General features: G+C 39.5%; 1 protein-coding gene across 1 annotated transcript in view; it reads right to left on the bottom strand.

Moving 5' to 3' along the window:
• Pzl (Piezo-like) overlaps positions 1 to 20162 on the bottom strand; it is a gene marked incomplete at its 3' end in the record, with an annotated part of 709421 nt that overhangs the window by 615853 nt on the left and 73406 nt on the right. Inside the window, 1 exon segment of the mRNA NM_001316564.1 lies at positions 455 to 652. Coding sequence (NP_001303493.1) covers positions 455 to 652 — 198 coding nt within the window.

A 20162-nucleotide genomic window follows, 5' to 3' on the forward strand; every position in this document is an offset into this window, starting at 1 on the left:
TCTTCTCTTCTCTTCTCTTCTCTTCTCTTCTCTTCTCTTCTCTTCTCTTCTCTTCTCTTCTCTTCTCTTCTCTTCTCTTCTCTTCTCTTCTCTTCTCTTCTCTTCTCTTCTCTTCTCTTCTCTTCTCTTCTCTTCTCTTCTCTTCTCTTCTCTTCTCTTCTCTTCTCTTCTCTTCTCTTCTCTTCTCTTCTCTTCTCTTCTCTTCTCTTCTCTTCTCTTCTCTTCTCTTCTCTTCTCTTCTCTTCTCTTCTCTTCTCTTCTCTTCTCTTCTCTTCTCTTCTCTTCTCTTCTCTTCTCTTCTCTTCTCTTCTCTTCTCTTCTCTTCTCTTCTCTTCTCTTCTCTTCTCTTCTCTTCTTTTAAACTATATTAAACATTGTATATAAGTATAATAGCGAATACTATTTACGTATATGTTCTTTCATAAATAAACTTAGTTTTTTTCATTTTGCTTACCGTAACTTTTGTTGGCAACTCACTTTCATATAAATTCATGCCGTATATATATTGGGCCAAAAGTAGAATTTGAGAATAAAAAACCACGAAAAGACTGGAACGCATCATTGAACGCCGTTGGTTTGGTATCATCCATAATATGTTTGCCCAAATTAGTAAGACAAAGGTTAACCAACTGTGGTAAACAATTGACCATATCTGTTATTGGAAAAATAAATTTATATGGTATTATGGTATGGTAGCATACATATGGGAGTTACAAACAAGGTAGGTAGGTAGAAAATCACAAATATTGGGTCGATTTTAATAATATCAACATATTTAAATTAATCAGTTATGATACCGAAATAATACAATAAACATTTAAAATAATAATACAATGCTAGGAAAATAAAGAGGTCTCCCCACAAGATGACAGCAGAATTAAGGATGGCAAATTATGAATGTATTTATTTATATATCTCTAACTGACTAACTGACGAAAGGAGCAAGAACAAACAATGACATATCAACTTCTTATGACATCAGCTGTTAAGCTGTTGAGTGCTCAAAAAGATTTATCTGCATAGGTAAGTTTTTTCCCCTTACAAAAGTTGTAATACATGTCCGTCTGTCCTTATGAACGTCGAGATCTTAGGAACTATTGAACTTTTGAAAATTTGGCTCGAACTCCGGGTAGAAGCCCGGAGCCATCATATGATCAATTCGATCCGGTGCTTACTGATAAGCGTGATATGAAATCCAATCAAAATACTAAGCCGTCAACGAACCCTAATATATTATGAATTATACAACTGAAACTGCCACAGGTGATGAATCATTTTCTGCTGCGGTTTTCTTGAGCTCCCAATGAAGCGAAAGTTACGCGTTTCTTCAGAGACTGACAGAAAAAAATCCAACAAGGCGCAGTTCAAGGCACCTCCTATAGTAGTGAAGGGAATAGACAACTTAAAGGTGAAGATGCCGAGCATCGTGAAAATCGTTACGCTGGGGCGTAAATGGGTGATGTACTGTCGCTTGCTGTCATTAGCATTTTTGCAGCATAGTCAACTGGCTCGAGAACGAAGTGTAAGAGTTTCACTGCTATCAATTTAAAAAAAGACTACTAGAGAGATTCTTATAGCTGAGAAGGGGATGGATGAGGTCGCGTCACCCGCTGGACAAAGTGGATTGGAACAGAGCAAAGTGTGTGCTACAAGGCGGATTGGTCGAGATCAGAAATAAGCTTGGTTCGACGACAGGCTTGCCAACACCTATACCGAATGTGATGCGACGTGCACGGTGCCGAACTGATTTGGAACAAGTCGAAGTGTATGCTGTTCAAAGTTCTAAGCGATTCCAACCACTAAACCTCGCCAGTCCGCAGGATGTTTACGCGACTCACGATCAGCTGTCCAAAGCGCTCCAAATGGACCTGCCGATTCGGGACCCCGAATCGGACTTCTATAATCCACCAGTTGAAGAAATATTTAACAAGTAGCTTTTATTAACATTAATAACGTGTTCTACAACGTAGTGTCCTCGGCTCCCTGCTCCTGTCCACGACATGCCGCAGCCGATGGTATCCAGGACTTTGCAGATCGGTTTTTGGAATGGGCAAGACGTTGGAACATTGGCATTAATAGCAGTATATCCTACAACGTCTGCTGTACTTTAAAGCGGAGAACGCCACCGCCCGTCTACATCGAGGAAGCCCCCGTACCACAGCCGAACGCAGCAAAGTACCTTGGAGTGCTTCTGGATCGCAGACTCACATTTGTCAAGCATGTGACCGACATCAGAACGCGCCTACATGCTAAGGTGGCGAAGCACTACTGGCTACTTTGTTCGCGCAGTCCCTATCCAACAATCTGACAATTTACAAACAGATCTTAGCACCAAACTGGATGTATGGGTGCCAAATCTGGGGCTTGGCATGCGACAGCCAAATCAAATCACAGCTATACAAATAAGGTTGCGAAACTCATCACCGGTTGCGAGTGGCTTGTGCGAAACACCACCCGCACAGAGACCTGAAACTCGCAACGGTATTTGACGAGATAAACCAGCACTCGAGTAGATACCATGACAGGTTGGAGCGCCACAGAAATCGACTGGCCAGCGATCTAAACAGATCTCGCCCACCAAGGAGGCTGAATAGACGGCAACCGAGGGATCTCATTTCCCGATCTCCCTTGACAAGGGTCAGCAGAAGCTGACGCTTATCTTAAATCCAATTTGTTATATGTGTTTGTTATGTAATTGTAGTTAAATTATTGTAAACTAGAAAAGGTTAAATATAGTTAGCCGGCGCGCCCAAATGGTCTGAATTAATAGAAAAGAAGGACACAAAGGGGCTCCAAGATTTCCCCGTATGCCTTAATAAATAAGTTATAATAAAAAAAATAAAAAAATAACGTCCTCGGGAATGGTCAATTACTGTGCCACTTTTGCGACGAGCTCACAATAAGTCAACGACAAGATTTCTTGCAGCTCCGAGGAAGCCTACAAAGCTAAGACAGCAGAAGGCTAAATAAGGAGAAGCCAACAAGCTTTTGGGGTGGTTCGAAAGGGATTGGGGAGTCCTTACGTGTACACTTGGTAGCCCAGGCCGGCACGGTCCTGGTCAAGTCTCAAGACTATGTTGCCTGTTTAAATTCTAAACTATCTGAAATAACTTTGCTACGGTATAAAAACTAAAAGCTGGGCCAGAGCTTTGTGGTTTACTATCGAGGGGAAATATATGGACAAAAAGCCAGGCATTGAACAACTTCCCTGGAAGGTGGATCTAAAGAAATGTACATCAATGAAGAACTATTAATCACGTAAGGCAAGTAAAGAACGGTAAGCGGCAAATAGACGACGCGTATTGAGTAAATGAGTAAAATGCGTACTTTTGACAGGCCAAAATCGAAGAAAGGGACGCAAACAACAACGCAAAAGAAGACAATGATAATTTGAAAGCTATTGGACTCTATTTGCTGCGTTAAAAGTGCCGGGAGTTTACGTACAGATAAATTTAGCATGGTTTTCCCACATTTAGCGATATGGGCGTAAGAGCGAGGGTAGCCAAAATGCATGTCATTAGGCACGGCTAGCATAGAGTAGCTACGTGTAACGCCAAAGGCGTTTCGCAAACCTGAACTAGCTCAATTCCTACACGTGGAGCATATCGATGTAATGCTTCTTTCGGAAACTCATCTTACAAGCAAATACAATTTTCAAATAAGGGATTACTTCTATGGTACAAATCACACCGATGGTGGAGCACACGGTGGGACCGGCATTCTAATTAGAAACCGTATGAATCACCACTTTTCCAAAATTTTGCTGAAATTCATCTTAAGGCCACATCTATTAATATACATCTGGAGGACAACACTCACCTAACTGACTTGATTGACTTCGCAGTCACATTTCTAGCAGTTTGGTTAGTGCTGAATGTCTGCAAGATCTGTCATCTGATCACTCGCATGTACTAATTTATCTCAGCCGGTAAACCACCACAACGTAAAACCAGTCTTCCCACAAAACAAACTGGCTCCGGTATAAAAAATATATAAGTTCACACATTGAGCTAAACCAATGCAATGCAACACCTAAAATCACAAACATTACAATTAATTCGAATAAGACTAATGCACAAATCGAGCAACTCGCCCACGCAAAACGATGCTTACGTTGAGAATGGCAATCTTCCAGATCACCATCTGCAAAATAAAAGCTAAAATAGCCACACGGAAGCTGACCAACGCTCTGAAACAAGAGGAAAACGCAGCTCTTTAATCACAAAACTCGGCTACTTTCCACAACGATGGAAGAGATCGATCATTACAATGATTCCAAAGCCTGGTAACGACCACACAGTTCCCTCATCCTAAGACCAATAAGTCTACTCTCATGTATATCGAAACTATTCGAAAAATGCCTGCTAATCCGACTGAATCACATCTGAGAGCCCACAATATAATCCCAGCCCATCAATTTGGCAGAAATTTAATTAACTTAAGAGTAATCTTCTACATTATATAGTGATCCTACTCTATCTATTTTATTAAAATCTACGAACTGTCTTGGTAAACTACCAAAGACTAGTCGTATGGGCAGTATTCATGCATGACTGATGGTGTTGTGTTAAAACAACAGGTAAAATATTGTATCCAAACGTCCCAATCAGTTTTGTCTGCATAAATGTATGAACGAATGTATTCATTGATGTTCTATGACTTCGTTCGATTGTCCCTAAAGTCTGGTGATGATATGGATGGCGGTGGATGTAAGATTTTTAATCTTCATATATTTACACATATCTTCAATAACCTTGTTTTTATACTCGGTACCCATGTCCGAAATGAACGTCTTCATTGGACCGTACTTTAGTATAAAATTTTCGAATATAGCTTTGCGACCGTATTTGCGCTCTTGTTAGCGACAGGTATGGCTACCAGATATTTTGTCAAATCACATATTAGTGGGACGATGTATTCATTGCCATATTCTGTTTTCGGTAGTGGACCAACGGTGTCCACTATCACTATATCGAAAACATTTGTTGGGGTCTCTGTGTAAGTCATTGCGGTCTTTGTGTGTGTCGTTGTTTTTGACATTTTGGCATTTATGACATCTACGTATGTACTTTTTTATATGACGAGTCATATTTTTAAAATAAACGTGTCTTTTTATTTTCGCTAGCGTTCTTGTAATGCCTGTATGACCTCCTTGAATTGCATCGTCATGATATGTAGACAGTATTGATTGTATCTCTTTTTCATTTTGTATAATGGTCACCGGCTGGAGTAGCGCTACTCTTAATGATTTCAATTTCTTATTGCCCATATTTTTGAAAGTATCTATTGAAATGGATTCAAAGATTTTTTCACTGGGTTCCAATTTGAGTTGGCTGATTTTTAGCACACCGGCTTGCATTTCAAGCCTTTGGAAGAACTGACCTGAATGTAGAATTCCATTGGTATATAAATCGTCAACATCAATTCTTGCAATAGCTTTATTTCCTCGTTTTAGTAAACAAATAGATTCGGTTATTCGCAAAGTCACTACTTTTCGTACGTCATTATTTGTAATGACTTCGTGTACGTTGGGCTTAGACACATTTTAGAAAGCGCGTCTTCTACGAAACTATCTTTTCCCTTTAGGTATTCTACAAGGAAGTCGTATTCTTCAAGCTCTAGCCGCTTGCGAGTTTATTTAGAACTGGGATAAGTCATAGAAAATAGGTACGTTAATGGTCTGTGGTCTGTTTTAATAGTTTAATTAAAAGTGAGATATCTGCACCAGTATCTATGAGGAATGTTAGTTTATTTTATTTTGTTATTATTTTTACGAATATATTAAGACTATATTTGATGGAATGAACTTTTGCATTTATTGATTGTTTCCTAAAAGGTTTTGTAAGTTTTCCGACGTATTTTGCATTTGCATCATTCTCACATAGTTGTTATTGTTGCCCTGGTTGGAGTTACCTCAGCCTCTTCCATGGTTTTGACCCCGTCTTCCTCCACGGTTATTATAGTTGTTATTATTGTTACTATTGTAATTGCTGCCTCGGTTGTAATTGTTGTGGTTGCTACTTCTGCCACGATTATAACCTCGGTCTCCTCTATTATTGTTATTTGCACCTCATCGATAATAGAGTACTGTGCTACTTTGACCTGTTATCTCTGTGCAACTGTTTACAAATTTGGAAATGGCATCTTCATGTTTGTGAGTGTGCCTGCTTGCATGATAAGTTTTACCTTATCAATGGAGCAATTTTGTGTCATGGCTTTTACAGCTGTTGTAGTGCTGTATTTATTTGCAAGGGATTGGCTTAGACCAACACCCTCTTGGGTGTATTGGTTAGCCGTTTTATTTTTTTGTTGTAGATTGAGAAGCTTGGAAGCTTTCCCCTTTACTGCACTTGACAGTTGGGTAATGATTGCAGCAATTGTCTGCTCATTACTTGTAAGATTCATGGCCTTTAAGTTTGGTTTTTATAAGGCTTATCGCTGTCGTCTAATGCGTACATTTTTGGGTGTCTAATAGACCTAGAGCATCTAAACAACTTTTCATTCGATTCGATCACTTCCTTCTAGTGTTTTAATATCACTATCGGATTCAGCGTCGCTTGATTGAATAGATTTGTCTAGTCCTTTGAACTGGTCCGGATCGAATCCCACCAGTTGACTTAGACTTTCTGGTACGTTAATCAGAATATGTCTTCTTTTTCCGATATTAGGTAATTTTGTGTTTAGGGATCTTATTACCCTTAGACACTTGTTATAGTGCTGAGGTGTGCATCTATTTTTATAGCTATTTACTAAGGTTCCACATTATTGTATTCTTCTACTACTGTCTCTGTATGGTTTTTCAACATTTCCGCTTTTATTACTGCATCTTTATTTATGCATTTATATGATTTGTCAAACTTGTAGCGAAATGAGTGTGAAATGGCGCAATCCATTCCATTCTTGAATTGGAGTTTCTTATTCAGCTTTATTTTTTTTTTAATTGTTCTAAATTGTTTGCCGTATTTATATATCGCCTTTTAATAATTTTATTGTGAAAAATTGTAAAACTACAGTAACATTATTGTTATGATCAATAATAAGATTCGCAACGAATTTATGTCATCCCTGTGATCTATTATTTTGGCATTATTCACTACGTTGGCAGTTTTTTTTTGCCTCGCTAGGATCGCTAAACCATCCCATTTTGTGGTTTTATATATTCAAGGAATCGGACCGTTACAAGAAAATGAGATTATCTATTTGTTAGCTTTTCTTTAAACAAGGGAAAAGTATTTTCTTCTTTAAAATCAAAAATAAAAGTAAAAAAAACGTTTGTATTTTATAAGGAGTATAAGTATTTTGTTTTTTGCTGAGCATATATATACTCAGTATTAGAGATGTGGAAATATTAGTTGGTTAATAAATGTGGTTGGCTCACATATTTGTTTACAAAAAAAAAAAATAAATAAAATTGTCCAACCGCATTGTTAGTATAAAGATATTAGTGTTTTTCAAGCAGCGGTTTCCTGGATCGGCTTGGGTTTAGAAATTAAAATTAATTATTTATTTTAGTCATCTTCTTAAAATTTGGGCAAATTGGGGCATTGGCATTTATGCAGCCCGTTTGCGTTGTTTCGCACCTTTTCAATACTTTCAAGACGCTCTTTGTAGCGTTTTCGGGATGCCTCGTCCTTAGCTAAGTGGGTCATCTCCTTGACCAGTCGTCATTGCTGTAGCAGTTTAATTCCTTGTCCACTTCTTTTGTGTTTTTTTGTATTTGTCTTTTTCTCTAGTCTTACCCGGTGCTCAGCTATTGTGAGTGGGCGGGGTGCATCGGCCAGATTTTCCCGAGACCTCTTCTAGCGTTGGTAAGTCCCTTTGTTTGGTGGGCACTGCCGTCAACAATTGTGGCTCTTCCGCCATCAAATCGACTGTAATTATTCGCTCATCACTTAAAACACTGTGGACACTGTCACTGTCGCCATGTAAAAATGTTAATTTATTTGAAGTAATTTGTGTTTAGTTTCTATAAGAATAGATGAGCTTCTGCTTTGTTCGAGGTTCTTTTTTTGAATGCTCAAAGTGTGCTGAAGTTGGGTTCAGCTAACCCGCACATACATTGCTTATATTTATATCTATTCAACATAGCTTTCAATAAATTACCCTACATTATTCCTTACATTAAGAAATAAAATTTAATGCATACGCCGACGACTTCTTTTTTATAATAAATTTCAATAAAAACACTGTTGAATATATATGATGAACAACGATGTACAATATGCAAGAATATGTAAGAAATGTACTCAAACACTCAAGTTGCCTGCGATCAACGGTTAATTCCTTTTTAAATTGTTTTCGCTGCTGATCAGCGATCACCCTTTGTTCGCATATTCTAACGCTGCCTGCGTGCAGCAAACATACATAATTTGAGTTTAGTTACCAATAAACTTCGGCGCTGTAAACGCGCATAATAGGTTATGGGCCCAGACACGAGTTTGGTGCGGTAACTCGAGTGAATTTGTCTTTACGAAAAAAGAAAATTCAAAATGAGTATTACGGTCAACATTGATAAGCTTATGAAATTTGGTCAATGTACATGCGTAGTGTTCTGATAGCTTCAGATTTATTGGACGTGGTATGTGGTAGTGTGAAGGAACCCGATGAAGTGCCAGGGTCTACGAAATGAAACACTAAAGACGCGAAGCTCTGTCGAGGATAATTTTGCATCTTAAACCGTCCCAAATGATGCACATTAAGTCGTGTGTGACTGCAAGGGAAGCGTGGAACATTAAAAAAAAAATACATAAGCCGGTCGGACCGTTAATTCAAATCGTAGAGAAAGAAATTTTTCGAAAAAGGAAACTGAAAATAATAAGAAGCAAAAATCATATTCTGTAGTGTGTTATGGCTCAAGTGTGAGTGAAATGTCGCGAGGCATATGGTGTCTCGATAGTAGAGCCACTGCTCATTTGTGTTGTGAGCGAGAAATTTTCTCGGAATTTAAAGAACATACAGAGTGTATTCTATTGGCGGGAACTAACTGTATTGAGTCCGTGGGCCGAGGCACAGTGATTGTGAAATGGTCCGAATTCGAAAAAAAGCTGGTTGATGTTCTTTATGTACAGGAACTTCAATATAATTTTATGTCAGTCGAAAAAGGTTTTTGCGTGAAATTCTCAGGCGCAAGTGTAATTGAGAATGACGGAACTGTAATACTAAGGACAGAGAAACGTGAAAATTTGTTTCTGTTTGAGAATGCCAAGAATAAATGTTACAATGTGCAAAACAAAAATTCATCGCAATTATGCCATAACAGATTCGGACATCTAAATTTCAGAAGCCCTAATAAAGTTACATGAAGTTACATTTTAACGAAATCATTTCCTATGAGTCGTGTGCAAAAGGCAAAACTAGTGTAAAGCAATTTCCAAAGGCCAGTGAGAATCGCGCAAAAGAAATTCCCATTAATAGAAAACCAAATGGTGGTGCTCGTAACTTTGTGACCTTTATAGATGACAAATCCATTTACGTAACGATGTATTTTTTGAAAACGCGAGATGAAGTTCTTGAAAAAGTTAAAGATTACAAATCATCAGTGACTCGTTTGAATAATATAATATCAGTCATGGCATTAAAAGACAGCTAACAGTGCCGCACACCCCCCAACAAAATGGTGTAGCGGAGAGAGCAAACGGAATATTGGTGGAAATGGCCCTTACCATGTTAGTGTGTGCTGGCCTTGATGAAAGTTTTTGGGCTGAAGCGATCAAGACAGCATCCTACTTGAGGAACCGTGCAGAAACAACAACTTTGCCTTGTTTAACCCCTTTTGAGGTATGGACAGGAAGAAAGCCATACGTTGGGCACCTCCGTGTCTTTGGTGCTAAAGCCATTGTGTTGAACAGGACACATAAGAGGAAGTTTGCTCCGAAGGGTGAGGAGCATATACTGGTTGGCTACTCCATGAGAAGAGGAAGATGATCGAAGCGCGTGACGTCATGTTTTCAAAGATGACTTGGGCAGAAGTGGCTTGCCTGGTGAAACAGAGTTTAAATTGGTTGACAAATCTACGCTTGTGGTTGGTGAGTTGTCTAATAATCCTCCTAGTGTGGAGCCTGAGGCAGGTGATGACGAACTATCAAGTATTGAAGAAGAGCCAGAAGACGTGGATCCTAAAAACGCACAGCTTGAAGAAAAAGGAGTACAAAGAGCTCTTGGACGACCGAAGTTAGTGCGAACAGGTCTCCCAGGACGACCTCGCAAAGAATATCAGATGCTGAATGTCCTGACGACTGAGGACATTGCTGTTCCTGGAAGTTTTAAAGAAGCTATGAACGGTGATCACCGCGACAAATGGAAAGCTTCTGTTCAGAAGGAGATGGATGTCCTACGAGCAAACAAAACTTGGTCACTGGTCGGCCTACCGAAAAGCGAGAAGACTATTGGTTGCAGATGAGTTTTCGCGTTAAAACGAGACAAGAATGGCCACTTCGAACGCTTCAAATCGAGACTGGTGGCCAAAGGGTGCGCACAGCGCCAGGGTATTAATTATTTCGAAACTTTTTTCTCCCGTTGCCAGGTACTGGACAATAAGATTGGTGATCGCATCGGCAGTTGAACATGGCATTTTCATGCACCAGATGAACGTTTCTTCAGCCTACCTAAATAGCGAATTGCATGATGTGGTGTACATGAGGCAGCCTGGAGGTTTCATAGATGAGCAGTTTCCGAGACGCGTTCTGAGGCTCCACAAATCACGGCCTTAAACAGAGTGGACGCGAATGGAACGAGAGACTGAATGCCGTGCTATTGGAAACTTGTGTCACTCCTTGTCCTAGTGAACCTTGTTTGTACGCGAGCAAAGTTGATGGCAATCTGGGCCTAATTGTGGTGTACGTGGATAACTTAATCATACCGAGCTCCAACAAAGATGACCTAAACGAGATCATGCTTATCTCCAAGAAGTTTTACGTGGTCGACGGCGGTGATCTTAAACATTTTCTTGGCATGGAAATTGAGAGAGAGGGAGAAATTGGCCACACGCAGTATGTGGAGGCACTTCTTAACGATTATGGAATGCAAAATTGTTGTAGTATGCACACATATCGGTTTATCACTGTACCTATATATATATATTCCTAACATACAAGCACATTGTAGCATTCCGTTACAATGTGTACATATACAGTCAAGCCCAAGTGTATGCATAATACAAAGCACCCACGTGCATAAATATAGATAAGATAACATAGATAAGCATCGCTACGCTGCAGGGTACGCCCGCAGCGCTGCTCCCCGACCTAGGCTAAGAAATCTTTGTATGCAGATCATGAAATCAATTACGAGTTGATCTTGAATGGAGCGGGACCTTCCCTGCTCCTAGGAATCGTTGAAATAATAAAGAATATAATTTCAAGAGATAAGCGCAGTTGGTATCGACTATTCATTTACTCACAGCATTTCTGTGTGCTCTGTTGTGTGTCTTAAGTATTTCTTCCTCTTGTTCGGCTTCGGTAACAAGTTCTGAGTGAATCTAATCTTGAAAACCTTTAAATGGATGGGGTAGATTTGTATTTTCCCCATTAAGGCCATTATTTCGTCTATTGTCAATAAGGCCAGGGGTGTGCTTGGTTTTATAAAAAGGTGGTCTAAGGAATTTGATTATCTTTACTTGACTAAAACCTTCTTTATTTCGTTAGTCCGTCCGATTCTCGAGTAAGGATCACCTGTTTGGATTCCACAATACGCAGTCCACTCTAACTTACTTTTTGCCTTGCGGCGCTTAAATTGGGATGCAAACCGTGTATTACCTCCTTATTCCAGTAGACTACTTTTAATTAATTTACCGTCCCTAGCTAACCGTAGAACTATGCTTGGAACAGTCTTTATTTGTAAGCTTATTCGTGGGGACGTTGAGAGTCCCGACTTGATTAGTCGGCTTAACTTCTCGTTTCCAAGTAGATTCACTAGAAACTATATACCCCTTATCTAAAATCATTGTAGATCTAACTATGAGTTGCATGACCCTTACAGAGTTTTATGTTCTGACTATAATAGACTTTATCCTATTATCTGTAATCTTGACTTTCTGCCGCTCTTAAAGCAATCAATTTTAACTTTTTTATTACATATTTAGATCCTACTAGCACTAATATTTAATATAGTAATTTTACATTATATTCATTTCCTCGTTCCTGTTCTCTTTGTTATATCGCGTCTCTATATCTTCTCGCGAATCGAGCCGTACGATACACGGCCGCGCCCCTCGGTCGGTTGGGCGGGAGGTGTGGCCGTGGGACCCGTGCGAAAAAAAAGATGTGAAAATTTCGTTAATCACAAATGGGTTAAGATATTTCTTCAAATCTGACAAGAGGCTATCAGGTGTGAACAATTTACGATCCACTAAATGCCTATGGAATGTCGGGAATGGAATGCTAAATGAGTAATTCTCTGACTCGGATTTTCTAAGGAAAATTTGATTCTTAAATGCATTTATTGGGGCTTCAACGCTAGGTATCAACCCATGCCTCGAACTGTCAGAGCTGTGCATTGTTGAGGCTACCGAGTTTATTTGCAACAGCACCCACTGGGAAATTGGAAGCGTCCGTTGTTAGGTGAAATTCTTTTTTTAAATCTGGGTAGTGGAGTATCACGTCTGGGGAAATCAAACCGCTCTTCAACTTCTTGAAGGCTTCCATTGCTTCGTTATTAAGGAAGACGGATTTTTTTGACGATAATGTCTTGGAAATTCGTCCATCCTCCCCTCTCAAAAGCGAGCTAAGTGGTTTTGCCAAGTTAGCATAGTTGGGAATAAATCTCCTGTAATGTCCGGCAAATCCCAAGAATGATCTTAGTTCTTTGAGAGTTTTTGGAATTGGGAAGTCTGAAATTGCCTATACTTTGGTTGGATTGGTTTCTATGCCCTTGTCGGATACGACGAATTCCAGGAATTCTACCTTCCTCTTCATAAACTCGCATTTGTCCAACTGACATTTCATGTTGGCTTGTTTCAAGGTCATGAAAATGATGTCCAGGTTTTTGTAATGGGTTCCATCATCTTTGCTTAAAGATGATGATATCGTCGATATAGATGAAAAATATTTGGCCAATATGCTCATGAAGGATATCGTCGAGTGCGCGTTGGAATATTGATGGTGCGTTTTTCAGACCGAACTCGTATTTTCCATGATTTATGGAGAAGGCGGTCTTTTCGATATCGGAGTCTTTTAGTGGGATCTGGTGAAACCCACTTTTAAGGTTGAGCACCGAGAAAACTTTGTTGTCACCAAGTTGGGCTAAAACCTCGTTAATATCGGGGATAGGGTACCTATCTGCCATTGTTACCATATTGAGTTTTCGGTAATCGATCACGACTCTGTATTTTTTTTTACCAGAGGAGTCGAGTTTTTTTTGCACAATCCACACTGGTGAATCGTAGGGTGACCTTGAAGGTCGAATTATTCCGTCACGCAAAAGCTCCACTATTTGTTTATTGGCCTCATCTTTTAGGGACATGGGGTACTGATAAAACTTCGAATACACAGGTGTATCCGATGTGGTTCGAATTGCTGCCTTTACATTTATTGTGAATGTCAGTTTTTGGTTTGGGTGTGCGAAGAGACCTGGATAATTATTTACTACCCGATTCAGTTTTTCTTTTTGTTTTCTTTTTTTAATAGGAAAAACTTTAGTTCCCAGTCAAAAAGGTCTGCTCTCTTGTAGTGTGTTATTTTTATATCGCCACCCGGAGTGGCAGCTATGAAAGGCTTGTTATTTGGTATTGCATTCGACACCAGTTTTGGCTGAATATAGGTTTTGTTGGAGGCCGTGTCGATCAACACTTTTAGAACCTTTCCACTCCTCACTCTAAATTCGAAGTATGGCAGTGAGGAGTCTTCTAATCTAAAAAATGCAACACTTGTTGTTGTTGCTCGTCGTCATTTAAGTGGTCCGTCAGTCCGTTGCAATATTCGTCCATGGTGTCATTTTTGTCGTTCTGGGTTTCATATTCTTGCATCGACCGTTGATAGACTGTCATGCATGAACGGGGCCCCGCTATTTTGACACTTGGCTGTCCCATGCCCATTGTTTGGATATTATAATTTCTTTGCCTTTTTTTATGTCTATAATCTGACCGCTTGGTCGTTTGCCGGCGTCAAAATGTGGTCTGTTTATATAATTGACATTTATCGTCTGCATACTGCGGTCCACGTACATTGGTTCTGGTATAGGTTGCGGTTTGGCCGCGAAAGGACGGGGTCGGGCATTATATTGTTGCCATTGTTGTTGTTGATAATTTTGTCGGGGTGCGGCGAACAGGCCTCGAAGGCCTCTAATAAAAGTGTCCAGAGCTTTATCTCTGTACATTTTTGTAGCGAAATGCATTTGCATGCAGCTAAGCTTATTTAAAAAAGCGAGAGATTTTTATAAAAGTCTTGGTGGAAGTCTTCCAAGAATTGAAATTTGGTATTCTAATGTAGTTATGTCTCGTTTGCCTGCGTAATGCAGAGTGAGACATCTTGACATAGCATTCCAATCCAGCGGAATGCTGTAAAACTCGAGTGCCACGTCGGCACTTCCGACAATTTTATTTCTTATGGTATGAAGTATACCATAATATTTTGGAGTACCTACAAATGGGGTATAAGTCTCCATGATTCTATCAACGATATTTTTCCAAGAGCCGAATTCTGCTGGGTCCCCTTATCGATTTTACGATATCGGGCACCCTGTCAAAGTCCACTAAATTATTTCTGTATTCGGGCTTGACGACCTGATCGCTCACGTCAGTAAAGTCAAGAGTATCGTTATTCATTTATTTTATCAGTCCCGGTAAAACTTGGGCCACCGTTTGGCCAATTAATGCTGTCAACTGTTCGACACTCTGATCTGGTCTTTCTGAGGGTACCGGTCTCTCATTTGAACTGAGAACCGGTGGTCTTATTAGAATATTGGGGTTTGCCATGTTGGCTTTTAACTCGGACAACACTTACACAAAACAAACTTAATGAAAAAAAGTAACGAGTGTTATGGTCTTGGCAATTTAAATCGTTCGAACTATTCGAGCTTGAATTATATTTTTCACAACCGTAATTAAATTAAAAATAAAAAAATGTATTGTTTTTTAAATGCACTGTCGAACCCGTTCTGGGGTCGATGAAATGTTAATGTACAAGTGTATTAAATTTTTAAATCTTAAAATAAAAAAATTTTATAAAATATAATTTTATAAAAAAAAATTTCTTTCTTCTCTTACAATAAAATTGCTGTGGTCACTCCTTCTGGCTGGGTGAAGGTCATCCTTTTTGCCTTGTGCTACTGGGGATCCACGTCAGCACTCCAAAGAAGGTCTTCTGCGGGCTGGTCAACAGTTTTTTTTTTATAAATGGATTAAATATATCCCTAAGTGCCTAGCAATCAAGTGTGGGCGTCGGCAGCGTCGCAGCAGGCGTCGGCAGAGAAGCAGTGGTCGTCAGCGGCCACGCGGCGGAGAAGTGCAGATGATCGCACTTTAGCTGGTCGTTGACAGCGGAAAGAATGCAGACCTTTGGTCAGCATTTTGGGCACTTGTGTTTACCCAGAAATGTTGTTGAAATATGAGATGTTGGACAATGACCAATAGGGCAATAATTTATATAATCAACAACGAAGTATGTAAGAATCACTCAATTACTTGTGTAGTCAAACAATCAAGTTGCCTGCGAGCAACGGTCAATTCCTTTTTGAGTGTTTGCGCTGCTGATTGGCGATCACTCTCTGTTCGCACATTCTAACGCTGCCTGCGTGCAGCAAGCATACATATTTTGAGCTTAGTTACCAATGAACTTCTGCGCTGTAAACACGCATAACAAAAACAAATACAAACTTCAGCTAACACAACCTATTTAACGATATAGGAAATTGAGGCTCCTACTCAGGGACATCGCTATCCCTATCCAAATGCCAACACCTCCACATATGCAGAAAGCACCACTGTACATGCAAGATAAGCTGCAACAACATCCAAATTCCTACCGTTACTTCCTTAAAAGTTCTAGGAATAACCATAAACAATAAATATAAATTTAACATACACATAAACTTACTTCTAGCCAAACTTCACAATAAGCTAAATATAACAAATAATATAACAAAAATTTAAGTGCAACACGTATAAGTTATGTATTCTCCTCTTCTATATCCAGGGGGTTATGAGTATCTCCTCTTCTGTCTCCCGGGGTCTTCCTTCTCAGATTTACGTACGACCTTTGCACTGGATTTATATAGATTACGTTGGAGGGCTTGAATTTGTCCCCTTAGTTATATTGCTAATCTTATGGCTAAGCAATACAATGTAAATAAGAACAAAGTGATTTTACGGCTATGCGCCGGAGTTGAGCTGTGGTTTATTGAGCAGCTTTTTTAGAACTAAAGTACAGACAATATTTTTTGCTTAGTCTACCCTACGCGAAAACACCGTTTAACTCCAAAATCCGTCTAGCTCTCGGAGCAAGAGCTCTACGAATCAAATACTCAATCCAAAATACAAATAATAACAACGATCCAACGATCGCTAATCACGCAACATGCACATGTATTTCCATTCAGAAATAAAAGGAAATGAAATAGCCGATCAAGCTGCAAAATCAGCAAGCAATATGCCACTTATCCTCACCCCAAACATTAATACCACAGATATAAAAAAAGCTTAAAGTCGATCTTGCGACAAAAAAGAAAGAAAATATAATAAATTGCAGTTCATGGTACCAATCAATTAATACGAATACCGATTACCTCAAAAAATCCCATCCAAATTGGACCAGACTCCACCAAATAAAAATAATACGACTTCTACCAGGACACACAAACATAATCCACCAACACTACCTAAATCCAAGTTCAATACCAACTTGTCCGTTTTGCCAAGGTGATATTTCAATAGGCCATATATTAAACTCATGCCCATCCCTCCTGCAAACCAAATAAGACATATTTAACAACACTAACCCTCTAGTCCTTCTTAGCAAACCCAATCCAGATAACGTACAAAAACTCATACTTTTCCTCAAAAAAAAAACTGAATTACCACAAAATCTGAAAACAAAAAGGCAAATGTACATTACAAACACATCAATTATTTAGCCAATTGGATATTAACTAGATTAAGATACAATACCATTGTAAATCAAATAGCTGTAGGCCCTGTAGCCAGTGCTCTACTATTTAGGTTAGTCTAGTTTTGTAAGATATTCTTTTTGTCATAATAAATAAATAAATATTTATTTTTGTTGTTATTGTTTTTTGATCCTCGGTTTCATGCTGAGTTTTCCAGTGTTTTCCCAGGCTTCAGGCTAAGTTTTCATTGTTATCCCTTTAGGTTTTATGCTGTTTGATCTTTAATAAACTAAAACGACTTTTGTTTGCCTGAATCGAACTACTCTCAACTTTATTTATTAAAGTTAAGTTGGGCTATATATAGATTCTGTTGAGTTATATGTTTACAAGAGGCGACATGTATCTCCGAAAGTGCTGTGTCGGCAGTTCTGGTTTCTTTTACGAGATCTGCCGCATCGACATCCTGTCTAAACGCGGTGTCAGCACTAAGTAGTGCCATCAGCATTTCAACAAAGAGTTAATTTCGTGTGGGCAATAAACTTCTTGGCGGTTAGTGCCGAATTGTACTGTATGTACCGAACTGTATAGCAGATTCGGTAACTCGCGCCCTATGGGACAAAGGCCAAATATAACTACTGCTATCCAGTATACGAGTGTTGCGCAGCACAAATTGGTGAATCTATTGATAGAGCAATGCCTCAAGTCGCGAAAACAACCGCTAGTTTCGACCGGTTGCCCCTTGCCTCCTTGCGATACGGAAGTCTTTGAAGTCTTTCCGGTACCTATTCACGGCAGCTTATATTAAAAACCCGGTCAAGAAGTTGTTTTATCTCCTCACAAAAACAAGTGGCAAGGCAAAACCTATCGTTTCCAAATCCCCTCTTACGAATGCTTCGGTGTGGGAAGCGCTTCGATACGCCCGCTGGGAAAGTCCTAACTTTTTTGAGAGCTCTAAAATTGATGTATTAATCGGGCTGACATTTTACAGTCCATAATGATGGATGGTACCCGTCAAAATATTTGCGGCTCGCTCCTGGTTCAAGAAACTATTTTCGGGTGGATTCTATCGGGGCTGATTTTCAACGGTAATCCAAAACGGGTTACATCCTTGACGACTCAGGCGATCCTTGACGAAAAAGACGACCCTGATTCGCTCGACGCGCTTCTCAGAAAGTTCTAGAAGGTTGAGGATCTACCAGTCATTCCTATTGCGAAAGGAACTTCATCCAAGCTACGCAGACATACGCAAGGGGGAGATTTGTTGTGGCGCTCCCGTTCTGTGACTCCGGGTATTCGGAATCCAATTAAGGATATTCGAGATCCATTGCGTTAGCTCAGTTTCTTCTAAACGAGAATCGTTTAAAAAGAGACTTTCCCCTAAAAGAACAATATGATAGCGTGATCCAGGAGAATTTGGATCTGGAACATATGAAAGAAGTTCCTTCGACATGTATCTCCCAATGATTATAATATAATAATCATAATAATATTTATAATAATAATAATAATAATAATAATTATAATAATCATAATTCTTCCAATGATTATCTTCCTCATCATGCGGTAGTTAAGTCCGAAAGTGCGGACATTACAAAAATGTATCATCAGATATGGGTCATTGTCATTAGGCATACGGCGAGTGCAGACGTGTTTCGTGTTGCTCTCCAATGTGTATAATGAACTACAATAATAAATAAATCACAAAATCAGTGAAATTCGTGAGCAACGTCAGCGTGAACAAGACGAGCGTCGGCTCTCTTCAATTAAAAACAACGCGTATTTCTCGTACGTTTCTACGGAAAAGCTCAAGCCCTCCCAAGAGCAAAGAGCGCACTCTTGCTCTCCATCGTTGCCAAGCACAGTTCCAAAATCTTGGAGCGAAGAGTGCGCTTTCCAAATGCCGCAACCAACAACAAATTACACACAATGTCCGTTAACCTTTGTAGCCTACTCTCTTAAGCCTAGCTGCAGTAACTACCAGCATGGTTGCCTCTCTCACAACCGCAATCGCATCGACAACAACATTAACAGCAACAGTCTCTTCAACTCAAACGATTCAGTTAACGACCTCACGGGATTTTGCATTGCAAACAAAACAATTAACAGCTACAATTGCCGATTTACGTGAGTCAAAGACCGAATTCGGTCATGCAGACTGGTATGGATCGCTACGTTTATGTAAAACGTAAATGGAGTCCGCAACGCACAACAGGTAATAGAGCCAAAATAAATTGTAGTTGCGAAACAAAAACTACTATTGCCTACAATAAAAACATGTTTGCACTGCTAGCAGAAAACAGATAGTGCATCTCAAAAACCAAAGCCTCCACCAATATACATCCGAGAGATTGCTATGACCGCACTAGCTAACAAAACAGTTCAGCTAATCGAAAATAATAATTTTTACATCATAGAGGTATAGAAGAGGAAAAATTCAAGAAACTAAGCTTCAGGTTAAAACCGAAGAAGTTTTTAGACGTAAAAGGCAAAAAATAGTACACGTACCAATCAAAAGCAGAATAGGGCTGCAAGTGGTATTGAGCCTGATGTCACCCAATGAAGTTGCGAATGCACTTCACGAAAAGGGCTTTAACGTGAAATCAGTTATTAATATTCTTAATAAAGATAAGAAGCCCCAACCGCTTTTGAAGGTCGAGCTAGACCCAACTAGCCAAACACTAAACAGAAATGAAGTGCACCCAATTTACAATCTCCAATTCTTATTACACCGTTAAATTACTGTAGAAGAACCACATAAGCGTAATAGTCCAGTACAATGCTCCAACTGCCAAGAATATGGCCACACCAAGACATAATGTACCCTTCCTTCCTTTTGCGTCGCCTTCGGGGATCTGCACGAATCTGACACTTTCCCGGCAAATAAACCTGATGTAGCAATTGTGGTGAAGACCACACAACTAATTACCGGGGATGCCCTGTCTATGAAGATATTAATAGACGCAAGTGCCGAAAAAAATGATGTTATCATTCCAACGATGACTGAATTTATGTCTTTCATGAGAGCAACAATGCAGGATCATACGCGTGCCTTAGTATCAATACTTTCATTTCAACATTCAAAATAAAAAAGATTTCCCCCCTTCGTATTTGTTTGTGGAAGGCGA

Source organism: Drosophila melanogaster, chromosome 3R (genome assembly GCF_000001215.4).
Source record: "Drosophila melanogaster chromosome 3R".
In the NCBI taxonomy this organism is placed as follows: Eukaryota; Metazoa; Arthropoda; class Insecta; order Diptera; family Drosophilidae; genus Drosophila; species Drosophila melanogaster.